The sequence below is a fragment of the Peromyscus maniculatus genome, chromosome 4, assembly GCF_049852395.1.
Source record: "Peromyscus maniculatus bairdii isolate BWxNUB_F1_BW_parent chromosome 4, HU_Pman_BW_mat_3.1, whole genome shotgun sequence".
In the NCBI taxonomy this organism is placed as follows: Eukaryota; Metazoa; Chordata; class Mammalia; order Rodentia; family Cricetidae; genus Peromyscus; species Peromyscus maniculatus.
In genome coordinates, this window is record NC_134855.1 from 22439087 (window position 1) to 22457882 (window position 18796).

Sequence of the window (18796 nt, forward strand, 5' to 3'; positions counted from 1 at the left end):
GAAAGCTCATTGCTGGCTTCAACAGAGAAGACCTTAAAGATGTTTCCTGAAGATTATAAAGGGAAAGATGCCCCCTTACCACTTCTGTTCTATGTGTTATTGGAAATCCTAGCTACAGCAACTGGCAAAAGAAAGAAAGAAAATGAGAGAGACAGGCAGGGAAGGAGGGAGAGAGGGAGGAAGAGACAGAGAGAGGACACTCAGATAAGAAAGCATTTAAATGGTTTCTTTTCAAATTATATAGTCTGGTGAAGAAAAACCCCACAGAGTCCACCAAAACATTGTCTGAGTTAAGTGACAAATTAAGTTGAGGGACTCAAAATTAATCTCTTGAAAGGTATGGACCCTGTTAAGTTGAGCATGCACCAGTGGATGGCTCCAGACCCATCAAGTTATAAATAGTAAAACTTAGATTTGATTGATACATAGAAAAGGGAGAGGACAAGTTGAGGGTAAATTGGGTGTATAGAAAGGTAGGTATGGCTCTAGGAGGAGTCAGGATAAATGATCAAAATACAGACAAACATTCTCAGAAATTAATAAAAATTGTATATTAAAAATGGGCTGTGAGACAGGTCACACCAGGCAGAAGAACAGATGGGTGTCTAGCCCAACTGCTCTCAGAGAAGCTTCACCCAGCAATTGATGATAAGAGATGCAGAGACCCACAGCCAAACATTAGACAGAGCTCAGGGAATCCTGCTGAAGAGGGAGAGGAAGGATTGCAGAAGCCAGTGGGTCAAGAGCACCACAAGAAAACCCACAGAATCAACCAACCTGGGCTCATAGGGGCTCACAGAGACTGGACTAATAACCAGGGAGCCTGCCTGGGATTGACCTAGGCCCTCTGCATATGTGTGACAGTTGTGTAGCTTGGTCTTCTTGTGGGACTCCTAACAGTGGGAGCAGGGGATGCCTCTGACTCTACTGCCTGATTTGGGGACCCATTCTTTCCACCACATTGCCTCATCCAGCCTTAACAGAGGAGGAGATGCCTAGTCTCACTGCAAGTTATTATACTGTGGCTGGATGATATCCGTGGGAGGTCTGCCCTTTTCTGAAGAGAAAGACGGGAGTGGATGGAGGGGAGGGGGGAGGTTCCTGAGAGGAGAGGAGGGGAGGCAAACAGGCAAACTTTGGTCCTGATGTAAAAAACAAAAACAAACAAACAGAAAAAAAATGGGCTTTGGAACTAAATAAAGTTGTCAAAATGAAAAAATATGAATGGAAAATTAACATTTAAAAAGGAGTTCAACATTCTCAGTCATCAGGAAATGTGGTTCAAAGGTACTTTAAAATTCTATCCAGCTTCCATCCAAATGGTCAACACCAGGAATAGAAATGACTATAAATGTTGGTGGGGATGTGGAAAGGGGGACCTTTACAGTTGGTAAAAATGTAAATTAGTGTAGACACTTCGGAAACCTGTCTGTAGGCTTCTCAGAGAACTAGAAGTCTAGCTGCCTTCTCACCCAGTTATAGCACTCTTGGACACATACATGAAGGACGTTACATCACACTAGTGTGCTTTTGCACACCCAGGTTCATTGCTGCTCTATTCACAATAGCCAGGAAATGGAAGAAGGCAAGATGTCCACCAGCAGAAGAATGTATAATGAAAATATTATACATGCACACAGAAAAAGTTTATTAAAAATAAACTTTTTAAACTGTGAAGAAAAATAAAGTCATAAAAATTTCAGGTCAATGGGGGAGATTGGGGAAGTTATGATGAGTGAGGCAGTGAGGTAACCCAGGCAAGACAGACAAAGGATGCCCATTCTCTCTCGCAAATGTGCACCCTGGCTAGGGGCGTCAGTGTTGTTTATTTAACCTGGATTTCCTGTGGGAACTAGGAACGGGATCTTGGGGGGAAGTGTTCCTTTTAGGAGAGGCCGAGTAGAACACAGGCAAAAGGAAAGTAGGGAGGGCACTGGATGTGGGACAGCTTAAGGAGGGGGAGGGGGGGCAGGGCGGAGGAGGAGCTAAGGAGGGCTGACCAAAATGAAGGCTGTAGGAAGAAACCATGTGGAAACTTACTATGTTGTAAGCCCAAGACACCCTCTGCTCGACTAAACACCGCTGCTTCCGGAAGCAGTGAGAAAAAGGTCCCTGGGAGAGCGATTGATTCCTTCTCAGAAATTGTTGCTCAGAGAGGCCCCAGAGGCCGCCTAAGCAGCACAGGCTTTTGTCAGTCCTTTTAGACAGGTGCTGACCAAACCCCAGGTTTTGTTTGACATCTGTCTCTAAGGAACCTCTTGGTCGTGTTCTTCGTTTTTACTACTAGCTTTGGCAAAGGCTGACAGCTTCTGGATAAGGGTGCATTTTTATATTGTGTGCGAACACCTTCTGCTAATGCTGGGGGGTGGGGGGTGGGGTAGACTGCTGAGCTGCTGAGCACTTCAGTTTCAGTAAAGCACTTGCTGCATGGAAATTTCCAGTTTGCTTCTTGAAAAGGGCAGGGAGGTTTCACTGTCCGAACAGCAGTTTAGCATGGAATTCTACCTTTGGGTTTCAAATAGGAGAGCTGTGATTATAATTTTAGCGCCTCAGCGTGAACTCATTTTCAGTTTCTCTTCAACTTTTGCTCTGCCTTGTGCCTTGCTTTCATAAGCTTTCCTGTTTTCTTTTCTTTTTTTTTTTTTTTCAAGTTCCTCTTATGTTGCAGTCATAGCCAGTCTCTGGTCTGGATTCCAAGCAGCAATGGTTTTTCTAACTCACTACTTCAGACAGCCTTGGTGCCATCTCCTCCTTCCCTCTGGATTAGAAGCTTCCTGGCCAGGGGTTTGCGTTCAACTTTGCTCAGTTAGCTGGAGATTTCCACGCAGGCCATCCTTCTGAGCGTCGGCTTTCTTTCAGAGAAGGTGGCTTGGCTGTGTGCTTAGCTTTAATTTGTGCATTTACAGTGTTGCCTGTGCAGGCAGAGCGCATCATCCCAGCAGGCAGTGTTGCTGCAACAGGAAGTTTCCACCACAGCTTACATCGCCACTGCCGGAAACAACGGCCTCTCGTAAATACACCTCTTGCTCCTTCTGCTTCTCTCATCAGAGAGGGAAATATTTAGGATTCTCAAAAAAACGCAGAGGTCAGGCCCACCTGCGTTACCCACAGCCCTGTACCCCAGAAGTCCATCCCCGAACCCAGTGAAGCCTCTGGAGACTTCACTTTGTAGACATTTAAACAAATCACAGGAGTGTAGCCCTTCTTGATATAAAACCCAAACATGTAAGATGAATATACTATATCAAGGTGCAATTACCATGCTTTGATGGAGGTGAGGGGGCGCATGAAGAAATCGCATGCTCTTATCTTTAAACTGTCACTGCCCCCCTTAGTAACTTGTACAATATGGACGAAACCCTTTTCTCACCTTGACATCCCAAACCCCACTCCCACTTGTTCTTTGCTGCCAGACAAACAAACATTCCAGTTATAATTCAAATTGCTAAGCCAACTCAACTTTGCCTCTACTTTTCCCTGTCTTGGATCTTAGTTCTCTGGTTGTGCACCTGAGTCGTTTCAAGTCTTGCACCAAGTGTTATTTTATCAGAAAGGTCATCTGTTTCCTTTTCTCACCCCACTGTGAAGTGTCAATGTCTAAATTGTAGCTAATGACACTTTTTGAGTCATTGCTCCAGCAAGTTTTCTGTTTTGTGTTATAGCAACAAAATTTCTTTTTACTGCTTCATTCAAGTTCACATGGGTTTTACTGGAGACCTGAAAAGAACAAAATCGTCTCTTCTTTTCAACCTCAAGCAGTCCATATCAAATTCATAGCTTTCTTGAAAGAGCTGTGTATAATCGCTGCCTGGTGCCTTTGCTTTACATTCTCTGTAATTGTTCTACTTTGATATATTAACTAATAATATGTTTACTCTCTGCCTTACCTCATCATCAACAAAATCAAACCTGAAGCTAGGTATTGGGGTGAACGCTAGAAGATCAGAGAAGCAGAACAAGCCACAGTCACCTCACCTTGCCAATTCCTCAGCTGATCCTGTTTTCTCAAACTGGAAGCCTCTGTGTCCTCATCTGAATGGATCTCAGCTAAACTGCTGCTCAAAAGCCTAAAAGCTTAACAGGCATCTAGTTCCTGTTCCTCATACCTTATATACCTTTCTGCTTCTTGCCATCACTTCTTGGGATTAAAAGCATGTGTCACCATGCCTGGCTGTTTCCAGTATGGCTTTGAACTCACAGAGATCCAGACAAATCTCTGCCTTGGGAATGCTAAGATTAAAGGTGTGTGTGTGTGTGTGTGTGTGTGTGTGTGTGTGTGTGTGTGTGTACAACCATTTTCTGGCCTCTATATCTAGTGGCTGTTTTGTTCTCTGACCCCAGATAAATTTGTTAGGATGCACAATATACTGGGGAACACAATATCACCACAATCCTGTTTCTTTCCCCTGGGATAATGTAACACTTGTTTGTGAGAGTTTTCATATTCTTTCCCCTACAAATATCTAATTCTGATGTGTACTATCCATTCTTGTATGAGGAATTAAAACGTTTAGAATATTTTATACCCATCTTTCCCATCTTTCCTGTCCTTAAAACCACACAGAAGTCCCAGGTACTTCTGTGGTCCTCAGAGAAGTTCCCCAGGCCAATATAAACATTCTTCAGGGCTCTCTGTCCAAGCTCAAGGATGCAACTTGGTTCCGACGCTCCTGAAGTACAGAAGCTCATATTGCTGTACTGTTGGACTGCCTCCTATTTCCTAAAACCTCCAATTCTTTGTCCCATTTTCTCTAAACCTTACTGTTTTCCTGTTGCTGACAACCAGAAGGGAACTTTTAGTGACTCTGAACACAGGAATCTCTATATTTCTGCACCCTGCCCAGGAATTCAGGCAGGATCTCTGCTTCCCAGACTGTGCCCCAGACTCCTAGTCAAGGCCAAGGCTTACAGTCATTCCTGATTCCAGTGCATCTCTCCCCTCTCAGGACATTTTCCACAATCCTCTCTGCTTTTTTCTTTCCATGCATGCACTGTCACTTTTTCCCTCTAAAGACTCATCCTCCAAATTCGTGTCTTCTTTTCCCATCCGGAAAAAGCAAAAACACATAAAATAAGTCTCTGTGGCTCCATTTCTCTCTTGGGTACCACACAATCCCTCCCACTTCTACCTTTTCCTGTCACATAAGAGCTCCTTAAACATGGGGATACCTCCTGTTACAAGTCTATTAAAATAAAGTCTTTCTTTTCCAAATTACGTGTGTGTGTGTGTGTGTGTGTGTGTGTGTGTGTGTGTGTGGTGTGTGTTTACACTAAGATGCATGTGTCATGGTCAAATAATATCTTCTAAGATGTAGTTCTCTCTTTTCATCATGTAGGTCCCAGGGGTCAAGCACAGGTCATCAGAATTGGCAGTAAGCTCCTTTACCTCCTGAGCCATGACACCAGCCCTGTATAACAAGATTTCTTCCCTGTATATCCAACAAGAACTGTTTTTATCAAAGTCACAGTGACCTCCACCATTCCCTATCCAAAGGCAATTTGACCACTCCCATTTAATTCTGGAGACATCACCAGCATTTGACAATTTATAAATCTCTCAAAGAAACACTTTAATTTGACTTTTTAAGACACCAAACTCTTCAAGGACCTCCTCCTCTTCCTTAGACTGTTTTAGTGCATTTGGCTGTGGCTGGTTTTTTTTTTTCTTCTTTTTCTTTCACAATCTTTCGATTGGGCACTGAGAGTCCTGCCTTGACCTTTCTCTGTTCTACGATCACTTTAGGCTTTCACACCCAGTCTCACACAAGTAAATGCTAAATGTTGCTGATTTCCAAATAGACACTGTTAGCTCAGCTCTTTCCCTTGTCTCTCACCTTCATATCCAGCTGCACATTGGATCAGCGCACTGTGAGCACAGCCAGCTTCTCAGAGGTCAATGTCAATAGCACTATGTACAGCCTCGGTGCTGCTCTTCTGAAGCCATTCGGTCTTATCTACATTTGATGTATTCTTTGCTGCTCAAGACAAAATGCAGTCTATTCTCAAACTCCTCCAGAACTGAACCATTGCCCTCTGCTGATGGTCCAGCTTGGTCCATGACCCAGTCATTTCTGCTGTGGGTAATTTTGACAGCTTGGTCCATCCTTCAGTGCTCACTAGAGTTGCACAGAATTCCATACAGTTTCTCAGGAGTGCCAGATGGAGTATTGCTCCCAGCCTGTGATATCTCTGTCTCACCACACACTGCTTTCATCAATTCCCCCTGTTCTCTGACATCTCTTATCCACCAAATAATGTGATTCCTCACCACCGCACCTTCCTTTCTCTCTCCTTATTCATATTTAATATCTAAATATGTCCCAGAGACTTATTTCTTTTTAATCTAGAGTATAATATGCCATTATTTTTGTCTGTTTTGGTATAAATTCAGCAGCTTAAAGAAAACAGGCTGGGAAGATCAACTCTGATGACAGCAGATTCAGAATCTGACAAGGATTTTTCCACATGGATGCTGCCTTCTGATTATGAATTCATATGGTAGAAAGAGTGGGCTATTTTCATAGGGTCCCTTTTATAGGAGCTCTTATTCAAACCATAACCCCAAACTTAACTTCTAGGGGTTGGGGTTTCAATATGAGAAATTTGGGAAGACTCCAACTTCTTATCTACAACATACATAAATCCAGAGGCAGATCTTAAAGCTGTGTGCATGGCATGTGGAAAGTGCTCAATAAGCACTGTTCTCCAAGAGAGGTAACTGCTTCTCCTCTCTCTCACATGGACTCTCAGTAATCCTCATCCTAGCAATACCTATTGACCCTATTCGGTGTTCCTGGAGTGTTCATCTCACAGCATCCATTCAGAGAACCCATAGACTTTCCCCCAACCACCACTAACATAGGTTCTACCTGAGACATAAAAGCCAGGATCAAGACCCATCGACATAAGATGGGGTGAAAATACTCTGTAGGAAGAATTCTCTAGACCATTATGGACACTACAGTCAGGGTGCTGGAGCAAAGTGAGAAACTGAGTGTATTTTATTTTGCTTTTTTTTTTCTGAGATTGCTTATTAGAATGGCTTGTTCATATTTCTCACCAATGTTGGTCATTTTCTCTTCCACACATTCACATCCAGACCTTTAACACTTCTGTGGAAGCTGTGGGAACTAGTTTTATTGTGATTACTCTTGGTACTTCCCTCCATGCACTGGTTGGATACTAGAGCATTTTCATAAATATTTCATCCAACTCCATTTTTTTTTAATCCAAATTAGCCTACCTAGAGGTTTTTAAAATTGGTTTATGTACATCTTTTGGAAATATATGCATTTTCTACCAGGCTTTTCTTCTTCAGTCATCTATGTCTGTTATATCTGTAATAGAAATGGTTAATTATTTTGTAGCCCAATCTACAAGTATTTGCTCTTTTCCCATGGTAATGGAAAGATAGCCTTTATGAAAATAAAGCAGATTTATCCACTTCACTGTATCAACATCAGAATTTAACCTCAAGTATAGGTTTAACTCATTAGGGGTGGGTCTATCTATAACATGAATCTTAAAAGGTCTTATAATAAAAAAAACCCAGAGCCAGATATTGGGGTGAAAGCTGAAAGATCAGAGAAGCAGAACAGCCAGCCACTAGCTTACCTCTACAAAATCCTCAGCCTCAAGAGAGCGAGTTCCTATTTCCTCATGCCTTATATACCTTTCTGTGTCCTGCCATATTACTTCCTGGAATTAAAGGTGTGTGTCACCACTACCTGGCTCTGTTTCTCTCAGGTAGCCCAGTGTGGCCTTGAACTCACAGAGATCCAGACAAATCTCTGCCTCCCAAGTGATAGGATTAAAGGTGTGTGCCACCACTGCCTGACCTCTATGTCTGATTTAGTGGCTGGCTCTGTCCTCTGATCCCCAGGTAAGCTTTATTGGGGTACACAATATATCACCACATCTCTCACTACATGTAATCTAATGTAGGGTTTTTAGACCCATGTACATCTGTCCATTTATATCTGCTTAGTGGGTGTGTCCTGCCAACACTATCTACAAAACAAATGATTCCTTCTGATTTACCTTAGGATGATGTTTTCGTCACATATTTAATTTTCAAATAATGTCTTTTATATTAATTATTGTATACAATGTTATAATATACTAATAACATTGATTTAGGTATTAAAACATTGATTGATTATTCTTTGAAAGAGGGTCTTGTGAAAGAAACCCAGGCTGTCCTTGAACTCAATATGTAGCTGAGGCCAGATTTTAACTGTCTGTTTTCCTTGCCTCTAACTCCTAAGTGTGGAGATTGTGGGCCTACACCACCGTGTCCAATTTTAATACACACACACACACACACACACACACACACACACACACACACACATATATATATATATATATATATATGTTTTTTTAGCATGTTAATATCTAGCGACCAAGTCAGCTGACTTTTTGTTATTATTCCCAAACGAGCTCGAATTCTTTAGATATTCATACTTCTACAGAAATTCTGGAAGTTGCTAGTGGCTTTCTTCAAAGGTTCCCACTCCAGTTCTAATCAGGACTATGTTGAATCTATTTGTAGGCTGACCTAGGCAGGCTGATGCCAAGCCACTGCTTTGCATCTACAAACACAGTGTATTTCTGGTTATAGTGAACTTCATTTCATTTATTTGATACACATTTAAATTTTAGAGGACATTCTGGGAAATTGGCTTCAATGCTTCTCCTGGAAATGACTCCTAACTTCAAAGTCTATTGTCCTCAGCAGTAGAGAGACTAAATGAAATTCTGAAAGTGGAACTTCAGGATTCAGTATCACTCACTCAGAGCTATGCTGTACAGTGAGTGGTTCCAAGATGGCTTGTTTAGTTATAATAGGGGCTCCAAGGTCAGAGCCTCAGAGTTTGACACCTGGTTCCTCTCTACTAATTTGGCCCACAAATAAATCTCATTTTCCTTATATATAAAAATAGTATACTAATATTGACTGATTCATGAAGGCATTTTGAGGATTAAAACCAAGAGTAGAAGGAACTGCTTGCCCTAATGTGTAGCTCACTGCAAGCACTCACTAAGTACTCCTGTGAATGAATGAACCTGTCTACCAATAAGTGACAACACGGGACCGAGAGCCTTAATCGAGATGAGTATCCATCACTCCTCATAGACCAAACCAAGACAAAGCCTTGTGAAAAGAAAATGCACCTTTGACTCCAGTTAATATATTTTATTAATACTTGCTTTTACAGAGACATCTAAGTTATACTGCTCATCCTTGATTTCTGAGTCCAGTGAGATTTTACCAAGGCTTCATATTAACTGTCTTAAATTTCTGGGATGCTTCCTGGTCCCATAGGCTCATATGCTTGAATGTTTGGTCCTTAGTTGGTAGAACTGTTTGAAAAGGATTGGGAGGCATGGCCTTGTTGGAGGAAGTGTGTCACTGAGAATTGGCTTTGACATTACAAGCCCACACTAAGCCTAGTCTCTCTGTCTGTTTCTCTCTGTCTGTTTCTCTCTGTGTATCTTTCTCTTTGTGTCTCTGTGTTTGCTGCTGCTGGTGGTTGTAGGTCAGGATGTATAGATCTCAGCTACTGCTCCTGTACCATGCCCACCTGCTTCCCTCCACAATGATAATGGACTAACCCTCTGAAACTGGAAGCAAGCCTCCAATTAAATTCTTCCTCTTATTAAGAGTTGCCTTGGTTATGATGTCTCCTCACAGCAATCAAACGGTAACTAAGATACCTACAATTCTTCCAGATATAAAGATTAGTTAAATCTATTTATTGTTCTCCCTAAAGTAGTTTTCATATCTGTGCATTCCACTATACAGATGACTATCTGAATTATAGGGAATGTAAATGGCTTGGACAAGGTTAAGCAGCAGTATCAAAATTGGTCCCTGAATTCAGTTTTCCTCACTTCTTTCACATTCTTCCTACTTTCTCTTTGACGCCAATAGCAAACACTCATCAAAGTCTTCTTAGGACCCATGTGCCTAAGAAGGTCCATCCAGGAAGGAGGTCTGACAGCGGATTGAATGGCATTGTAAAGCTGTCCATACTACTGTCCTCCATGGAGGTCTCATCCAATTAATCTGCAGATAAGAGACTGTGATTTATTTCCTCACATATTTTGAAGGCACGGGTTCCCTTTTGGGACTATCCTGCAAATCTCATGGAGCTAACCAAGCCTGGTAACCCAGGGTCTGATTTTCTGAACTCTGGAGCTCAATGTACATGCACATATTACAGCTGCTACTGAGACCTGGAACTGTATGATCTGGTCCAGCTGAGGCACAGCAGCTTGCCCAAAGGACAGCTCTTGAACCATTTATTTTGTCTTTTCCTTTCTGTTAGACCAAAGGATTGCGCAGCTTGAGCAAATGCTCTTCAGCACGTTTCAAACAGCTTAGGAAACAGAGAGAACATGCTAGAGTGGAACCTCATTCATGTGTAGTCCTGAAGCAGTCCCCTGCACTACAGGGTCTCCTGGAGTGCCTGCAGGATCTGGGCTGTGTGCTCTAAAGTTCTAATGCCATCTGCCCACAGCACTGTGCACTTGTTAACCCAACTAGGTTCCTGTATGTTTAGCCACCAGTTAGACAAGCACCAGCACTATGTCAGAGGTGACCTCTTGGCTTCCCAGTGGATATTCAGTGCCTTCTGTTAGCACAAACATGCATAAGTTAGCCCAGGAGAGACTGTTTTTAGGGCCTTACTAGAAGACAGAGAAAGAGGAAGTTTCCACTGGTCTTACAACCAGCTCCTTCCCTGACCCCACCCAACCCGGTGGCTAAAATTTTATTACATTTTCCCCTCCACATTAAACTTGTGCAGCCCACACAAATATACAATACTGGAAAACTGACTATTCTATTGGTAAATAATGGTATTGTTAACTGACTATGCAAGGTTAGCTCTAAGTCAAATAATGTGTGGTTAGCTGCATATACCCAGGAAGTGGGTTGTTTTTTAAGGTCTATGCTCACTCTTTGCCCCCGCCTTTTTTTTTTTCTTCAGTACTGAAATTAAGCAGCAGCTAGCACAGGCCTCCTCCTAGGACATGTGACTTTGCTCTTTCCCGTTTTGTTAAAAAGGCATTAACAGGAGTTGATATCAGTTTTAATAGCAAGTCATCATGGAGAAAAGGTATGTACTTTTAACTTCCTACTGTAGATTAACAACTGGAAAGTCTTGCTGTTTGGCACGTAGAATCATTTCTAGCACATGTGCTGTGCTGCTCCTACCTGTAGCTCAAACATCAGCTTGTTTCCTTTGGTGGAGAAAAGTAGCTTTTCTTGTTGTTGTTGCTGCTGCTGCTGCTCTTTCATATTTGCGGCTGAAAAATTCAAAAGTCTGTTATGGAAGTATTATGCTAGTGTCTTTGGTTCTGATTTTAGACTAAACTGTTAAGGATCGAGTATGGCCAAGTTCTAGCTTGAAAGTGCTTTTAAAAGTAACTCTGAGTAAAATGCGTACTTTTAAAAGTACCCGTAAGACCATGCACATTTAACTGATAGCTACCTAAAAATAAGCATTATTCAAAATTCAGCTGATAAGAGAAAAAGGCCACTACAACGATAGGAAATAGCCTCTTAGATTTCCGTGTGAAAATACTCTAAGGCATTGAGTAAAGAGCCATGAGAAGGTTCTCACACAACCTGATAAAACAGCCACTAAGAAGCAGGGAAGTTTAGCATATAAAAGATAATCTCTGTCACAGCAATGGAGTATTTCCCCTAAATTTTATGTATCAGAATGGATAAGATCAGGCTGGTTTTCTAAGTCATAAACAGACCTTTATGTTCAAAACAAAAATTTCACCTGATTTCACTGACGGTTATTTCTGGGAAGAGGGCTCACTTGAAGACATCATTCGTTGCTTAAGATACCAGTATTTTGAAATATTCTGAAATAATAAACCATGGAGATGAAAAGGACTTATTCACTGCAAACCAGCAAGAACTTTCCTTAGCCATTGATATGCTGATGTCTCTGTGCATTCTGACTTATGTGCAGAAATCATCAAAATGTTGCTGATCTTAGAGAGAAATACCTAAATAAATCTAACGGAAGAGTTTTGAGAAAATTTAATAAAAATGCAAGATATGATCCCTTTGCCCCTAATATTATTTTATTGTGCTGTTGGATAAGGATGCGATACCCTACAATACAAATATTTGGGGTTATTAAAAATGGTTGCAGGGTCGGTAAGTGCCAACAATTTTATTTTCTTTTATTGTGGTCTAGTGAAAGACACTTATAAATGTTTTTGTGTGTGTGTGTGACATGGTCAATCTTGTAGGAAATTATTCAGCATGCTGACACACTCCTGGCACACTGCATTTTAAGCTCTCTTCAATTGTCCACACTGAAGCTAGCTACTTGATGACTATTAAAATGATTATGGAAAAACGGAGATTAGGATGTGGTATCCAATACTTTTTATTGTTAGCATGTCAAAAGATCTGGTAACATATACTTGCTTTGATATTCTGATTAGAATTTCAATTTGTTGTATTTCCTTACCATGGAAAGTAGTATTTAAATCTGTCTTCAATATTATGCTGCTGAAACCCTGTATCCTGAGAAGCTATATCTTTCAGATAATTTTGGTTGATATGTTATTGCTAATTTCATTGTATTATAAAAGAGCATCCCCATGAATAGAGGTGGTAGAATCCACACATTAGCAAGAATGAATGTTCAGATGAACATTTGAAGTAAGGAAAAGACAATAAAGGTTTAAAGCATTAATATGATTGGAAATCAAATTCTTTGTTAAAAAAATGTTTCTGCAGCTTCTGTTAGATTCAGGTATTTTACAGAGTACATATGAAAAGTTCAGACAGTTTGGGATGGATGTAGACAAGGCAGCAAGTAAAGACAGGTATATTGATGATTTCAACCCTGTTTTGCCAAACAGTGGTGCAGACTCTGGACTATTCAGATTAATTCTTAAAGGGCTTGATTACAGTTGAGTTATTCCAGATCAGTCTGCCTCTGTGCATGCTGAATAGTTAAGTAAGTTTTAGTGAACTAAAACAAGCAGAGAATTTCATTTTCAAAGTCACTGCACAGCAGACCTGATAAACACTATAATTTTTTTTTTCACTTGGGGCCAGCATTCAGTCAAATTCAGAAAGGAGAAAAATCTTTCCTGCATACCTTCACCCCCTTTTGCTAATCTTTGGCTCTCTTCATGGGGTACCTCACACAGCCCCTAACTTAAAATCCTACAGTTTACTTATCCCATGATGCAGAACATAGGGACTTTAAGGCAAGCAGCTTTGTGCTGTACAAGGAAGGCACATGGTCTTAATGTCCTTGCCAGGACATCCCTGCTCTACTAGCAGACCCCCAACATGGTCTCTCAGATAACGGGATCCAAATGACTATTTACGTGTTGAAGATTCCAGTCTTGCTTAAAGAAAATGGTGTGTGGTAAATGGCTGTAAATAGTCCAAAACAGGGTGTCTTGCTACCCCCAGTCCAATTAGTAGTACTGAAAGACCAAAGTTCTGAGAGTGTCTAATAGGGAAGCACCTCAGGGATGTTCTCATCCCTATAAACTATTTCTACAAAAGTACACTTCTTTTTCACTTAAGTGAAAAACTACTGTGATGTATCTTCAGACAATTTTGTTGTTTCAATACACAAAACACTTAACACGTGTAAATTTTTGTGAGAGAATGTATGTGATATACGTGTGCATGTATGTGTGTTTGCAATGGTGTGTGTGTGTGTGTGTGTGTGTGTGTGCGCGCGCGCGCGCGCGCGCGCGCGCGTGCGTGCGTATGCATGCTCACTCATGTTTGTGTTAGTGTATAGACCAAAAGTCAATGTTAAGTGTCCTCCTTATTTGTTCTCAACAATACTTTTTGAGACAGCATCTCAGCAACCATGTCGTTCACCTAGTAAGCTAGACTGGAACCTCAGAGAGCTCCAGGCATCCTCCTGTTTCTGCATTTCCATTACCGGGATTACAAGCCCGGGCCACAGTCCCTGACTTCTCATGTGGGAGCTGGGGATCCGAACTCTGCTCTTCATGCTTGTGCAGCGAACACTTTACCTGCTTAACCATCTGCCCTCACCAGAGATGCAGTTTTTAATGTTCCAAATTATTTAAAAGTTTTTAATGTTCCAAATTAAAGTGGATATGATATTTTTATAATGTGAAACATGAGTTGATGACAAAAGTTAGAAATGAATTTATAATTTTTATGACTCTTAACTTATGGCAAACAAAATCATTTTGCTGCTAATGATACAAACCTAGCAGTGGTAGCCATGACAATGCTTGATTCATGACAGCTCCACAGAATACAAGGTCAGGAAAAGCTGGATCCAGCATCTCCTTTGAGACTCTCAGGATGGGAACTTTATACCTTCTATAAGGAGTATGCAGAGGACGTTCTCAGTGAGTTAACAGAGCTTCAGGCTGTGTCTCATCCTTTCTGAAAACCTGGTGGCAAAAGAATGCTTTTCCCATCACAACAGTAAGACCTAAGATGTGTGTCTAACTGGGTCAGACACAGGAGTCTCAAAATTTAGCTACAGGTTCAGGCCCATCTAATGATACCATACCTGTAGCACATGGGCTTTCTCTGACATGAAGATTCTGCTGAATCGGGAAGGGAGGCACTTTCCCAGAAGAGTTATTGTGCTTCTTCAGACAAAACCACAGGACTCCTCTCCAGAGTTAAAAATGGTTGCATTTGAAAGTATTGCTCCCACCTTCTCCAATCATGTACTTACACAGAAATGCATTAAAGCAGGGTTGAGTAAAGTAAGAATTTCCATGAAACAGAATTGAAAATATTTTCAACAACTATTTATGCAAACATCCTTTGAACAACCTAAAGTTTGTAATCTAGGACGAAAGTTAACTTACTTTGAAAGACTTGTTTACTTCTATTTTATGTGTATAAGTATATAGGCTGTATATATGTCTCACATCATGTGAGAATAGTACCACAGAGCCAAAAGAGGGTGTCAGATCCCCAGGAACTGGAGTTATAGGCAGTTGTGATCTGCCATATGGATCCAGGGAGTTAAACCCAGGTCTCCTGCAAGAGCAGCCAGTGCTCCATAGAAAAAAGTTATCTTATTACAATGCAAATAAAGTATATTAATTATCACAAAACATACAAAGGATGTTCTCTCTGGATTCAGAAACCCATTCAAAATTTTGCTGTTATTGTTGTTTGGCAGGCCACCAACTATAGAAACTTGGTGGATAAATAGTACACCATTTGGTCTGTCTTGTAAGATAATTCAGAAAAATTGTGAGACAGGCTTATGGTGGGTTTCAGAAACAAATTTATTCTAAAGAGCAGGATCGAATGTATTAAATTAGGAAAACATGGGCAAGGGCAGAGAATCTCAAAGCAGAAATGAAATGTCCAGTCCAGGTCTGCTGAAAAGTAATGTAATGTGAGGTGAAGCCAGAAGAATGCTGGGGTTGTCAGGGCATGCACCTGCTGAACAGGCTGCACCTTAGAGATCCAGATGTGTACAGCAGCTGTGAATGGCATCGTCCATTCCTGAGATTGCACACTGGCGTTGAATGGGTTTTGTCACATGAGCATCAGTCTGCTTCTTCAGTTTTCCTCACTGTTGAATGCAGTGCTCCTTGGAATTTGCAGACAGCCTGAACTCAGTGACAAGACACAATCCTTCCAGACAGGCACTTGCTTCCTTGCCCAAGCACCCAAGACCCTTGCCCAGGCTGAACTTCAAAGATTTTTTTTTCTTTTCCTGGAAGTACTTAGGTGATTTGCTGGGATGATTACACATAAAGGAGATTTTTGGAGACAATCCTTCTCACATTCATCTTTCTGTCTACCTTATTCACTCTGACTTCAACCAACCATTTTCATACTGATTTATACTCCTAGGATTCTTCCTGTAAAAAGTATATATTTATGTATGTTCATATGTGTGTGCTTCCTTTGAGGCATAACTTTACACACTTCTCCAACTTTGATTTTTTACTTTAGCAGTGAATATTGGGAACATTTTCATGATAAAAATAAATTATATGATACATTTTTTTAAACAACTGTTTAGTATTCCATATGAATTGATTACATCGAATCAGGATTTTACTTTAAGAGTCATAGTGTTCATCATTTTACATTTTCTATGGGGCAATGAATTTCTGTGTAATTATTTTGAAAATATATGTATAGAATGAATTATTAGAAATACATCTGTGAAACAAATAAAGTAATTTTAGTAGTGGCGCTAAACTATTCTTCGTATTCTTGACACTTTTTGAGCCTCTATCCGCACTTCGTTAGGGTGACCGTTGAAGCAGCGTGGAGAATGCCTCTGGCCGCCTCAGCTTCGGCAGCGATAGGAAGATGGCAGCCGTCGGTGTGCTCCACCTTGTCTGGTGTCATAAATCTACAAAATTGTATTCCGACGCAGTTTTGTGTGCTACTTCTGCTATTATGAATGAAGTTGAGTTTGCTTTAAAAAGTCATATCTGTTTCCACTATTCAGGAGAGGGGCTCATTCTTAACTGTGTAATTAAAAAAAAAATCACTGATGTTCAAACCTTGCTGAAGATCTTGAAGAAAGTAAGAAACCAGGGATAGAGTAGCATCCATAGAATAAACCTTTCTAAAGATTGAATGGACACTAGCCAACTGGGGAGGGGGAGACTGCTGTGTGAACGCTTGAAGGAAAGAGAGAAAGAATGCAAATGAAACAATACATCCAGAAAGCCAACAGGTCTCAGAGGAGCCCGAGACAGATGGGTGTAATCACTAGCTCAAGTAGATAAATAACCTTAAACAGAAGGAAGCAGGCTTTAATGAGTCTGAATGTAGATGAATTGGATATAGATAAGATGAAATGAGGAGAGGAAGTTGAGGGAATTCATGCTTCCTAGGTTCTGTCTTCCCTGAAACAGTTGGAAGCTCATCTGATGACAGTGAGTACTTCCAGGTGCCAAAAAACAGATGGAACATTTTATTTAAAAACGGCCCTTGTCGATAACACAGTACAATTGTAGATTTTTTTTTTAATTTTTTTCTTAGACAGGATTTTAACCATGTAGTCAAGGCAGGCCTTACAGTCTCTGTGCAGCCCACTCCAGAGTCTGACACCTTGTGTGGTCCAGGTTGGACTCGAACTTGTGTCAGTCCTCCTCTCTCACCCTCATATGGGCTGGGAATGCGCTCATGTCCCACCATTCCCAGTGTCTTTATCCCCTTTCTGTTGCTGTGATGTCATACGCTAGCAAAAGTAACTTAGAGGCAAGGGGTTTATTTCAGCTCATGGCTCAAGGTTACAGTCCATCATGGTAGGGGAAGTCACAGTGTCAGGGGCTTAAGACAGCGAGCAACACTGCATCCACAACAAAGAAGCAGAAAGCCATGAGTGAAAGCTTGCTCTCTAGTACTGGACACATTCCCCGTATAACATAGACCATATCCTCTGCCCAAAGAATATACCCCACAATTAAGATGGGTTTTCCCACATCAGTTTAAATATACACAAGATAATCCCACATAAATGTAACAGGCTTTCTTTTGAGCCACCAATCAGCTCGTAAATTATGACATGGAGACTTATTATTAGTTATGAATGCTCGGCCTTATCTTAGTCTTGTGCCACTAGCTCTTATAACTTAATTTAACCGACTTCTCTTCATCTACATTTTGAATCAGGACTTTCTACCTTTCATTCTGTAAGTCCTACTCCATGTCTGGCTGGCTGATGGCTGCCTGGCTGGCTGGCCCCAGGAGCCTCCCTTTCTTTCCCCCTCTTCTCTTCTCCCTCTTCTCTTTTCAAGCCTAGAATCCTCCTCTTAGTTATTCTCTCTGCCCACCAGCCCCGCCTATCCCTTTTCTGCCTAGCTATGGGCCGTTCAGCTTTTTATTAGACCAATCAGGTGCCTTAGGTAGGCAAGGTACAGCAACACATCTTTACATAATTAAACAAATGTAGGATAAACAAATGTAACACATCTTTGCTTAGTTAAACAAATGCAGTATAAACAAATGCAATACACCTTCTCATAGGTAGTTAAAATACTATTCTGCAACATAAACAAATGTAACACATCTGTACATAGTAAAAGTAAAATTCCACAAAACATAAACATGCCTAGAAGCCCATCCCCAAGGGGATTCTAGATTTGTCAAGGCTAGTTATCACATTTTTAAATGGATTTTTTTCTATTTTAATAGACAGTAGCACAATTGAATTAAAGTCTATAACCAATCTGAGCTCCAAAATCAGATCCTGTAAAGTGTTGAGAATTACAGGGGAAACAAAAAAAAAATTATGTATGTGTTCTAGTCAATGAAAACCTTAAATAACATAGACATACAAACACAAGAATTCAAATATGAAGCTATGTGCACAAACCTAATTTCTCACGAATGTTAAAGCACATACTATAGATAGATCCCCAGAGTTCTTAGCTTGGCATGTACACTAGCCATTGCACTTCCAGACACTGAGCTGCACATAGTGCTCTTGTAGACCCTTCTTTCCCTATTCTGTCTCCTCATTTGACTTCCTAGTGTATCCTGATCTGTTTTCACCCTACTAATTGGTGGATGATCTTTCTTGGTGTCTTTTGTGTACTTTATGCCAGCATTCAGATCTCTAAAAATTGAAATAATCTGAGATCCATCTTGGGATGCAATCCTAGTTTTGTCCTGGATGTCTATTCCTAGGTAATCTTTAGTTCTATGATTTTAAATCCTATCTATCTGCTAATTAGATCTCAAGACCAAACCTTTGTTCACAGCATTAAAACCGTAAATGCAACTGACTACCCATCGTCTGTCCTTGAA

General features: G+C 40.8%; 1 protein-coding gene across 2 annotated transcripts in view; it reads left to right on the forward strand.

Annotated features, from left to right (window-relative positions):
* The first annotated feature begins 10991 nt into the window (after positions 1 to 10991).
* Positions 10992 to 18796, forward strand: part of Arhgap15 (Rho GTPase activating protein 15) — a 599688-nt gene continuing 591883 nt past the window's right edge. Inside the window, exon 1 of one of the 2 annotated variants that reach the window (XM_006974294.3) lies at positions 10992 to 11126. In XM_006974294.3, coding sequence (XP_006974356.1) covers positions 11116 to 11126 — 11 coding nt within the window. In that variant the 5' untranslated portion in view covers positions 10992 to 11115. The remainder of the gene's footprint in view (positions 11127 to 18796) is intronic. The other variant, XM_076569381.1, reaches the window with a different exon arrangement.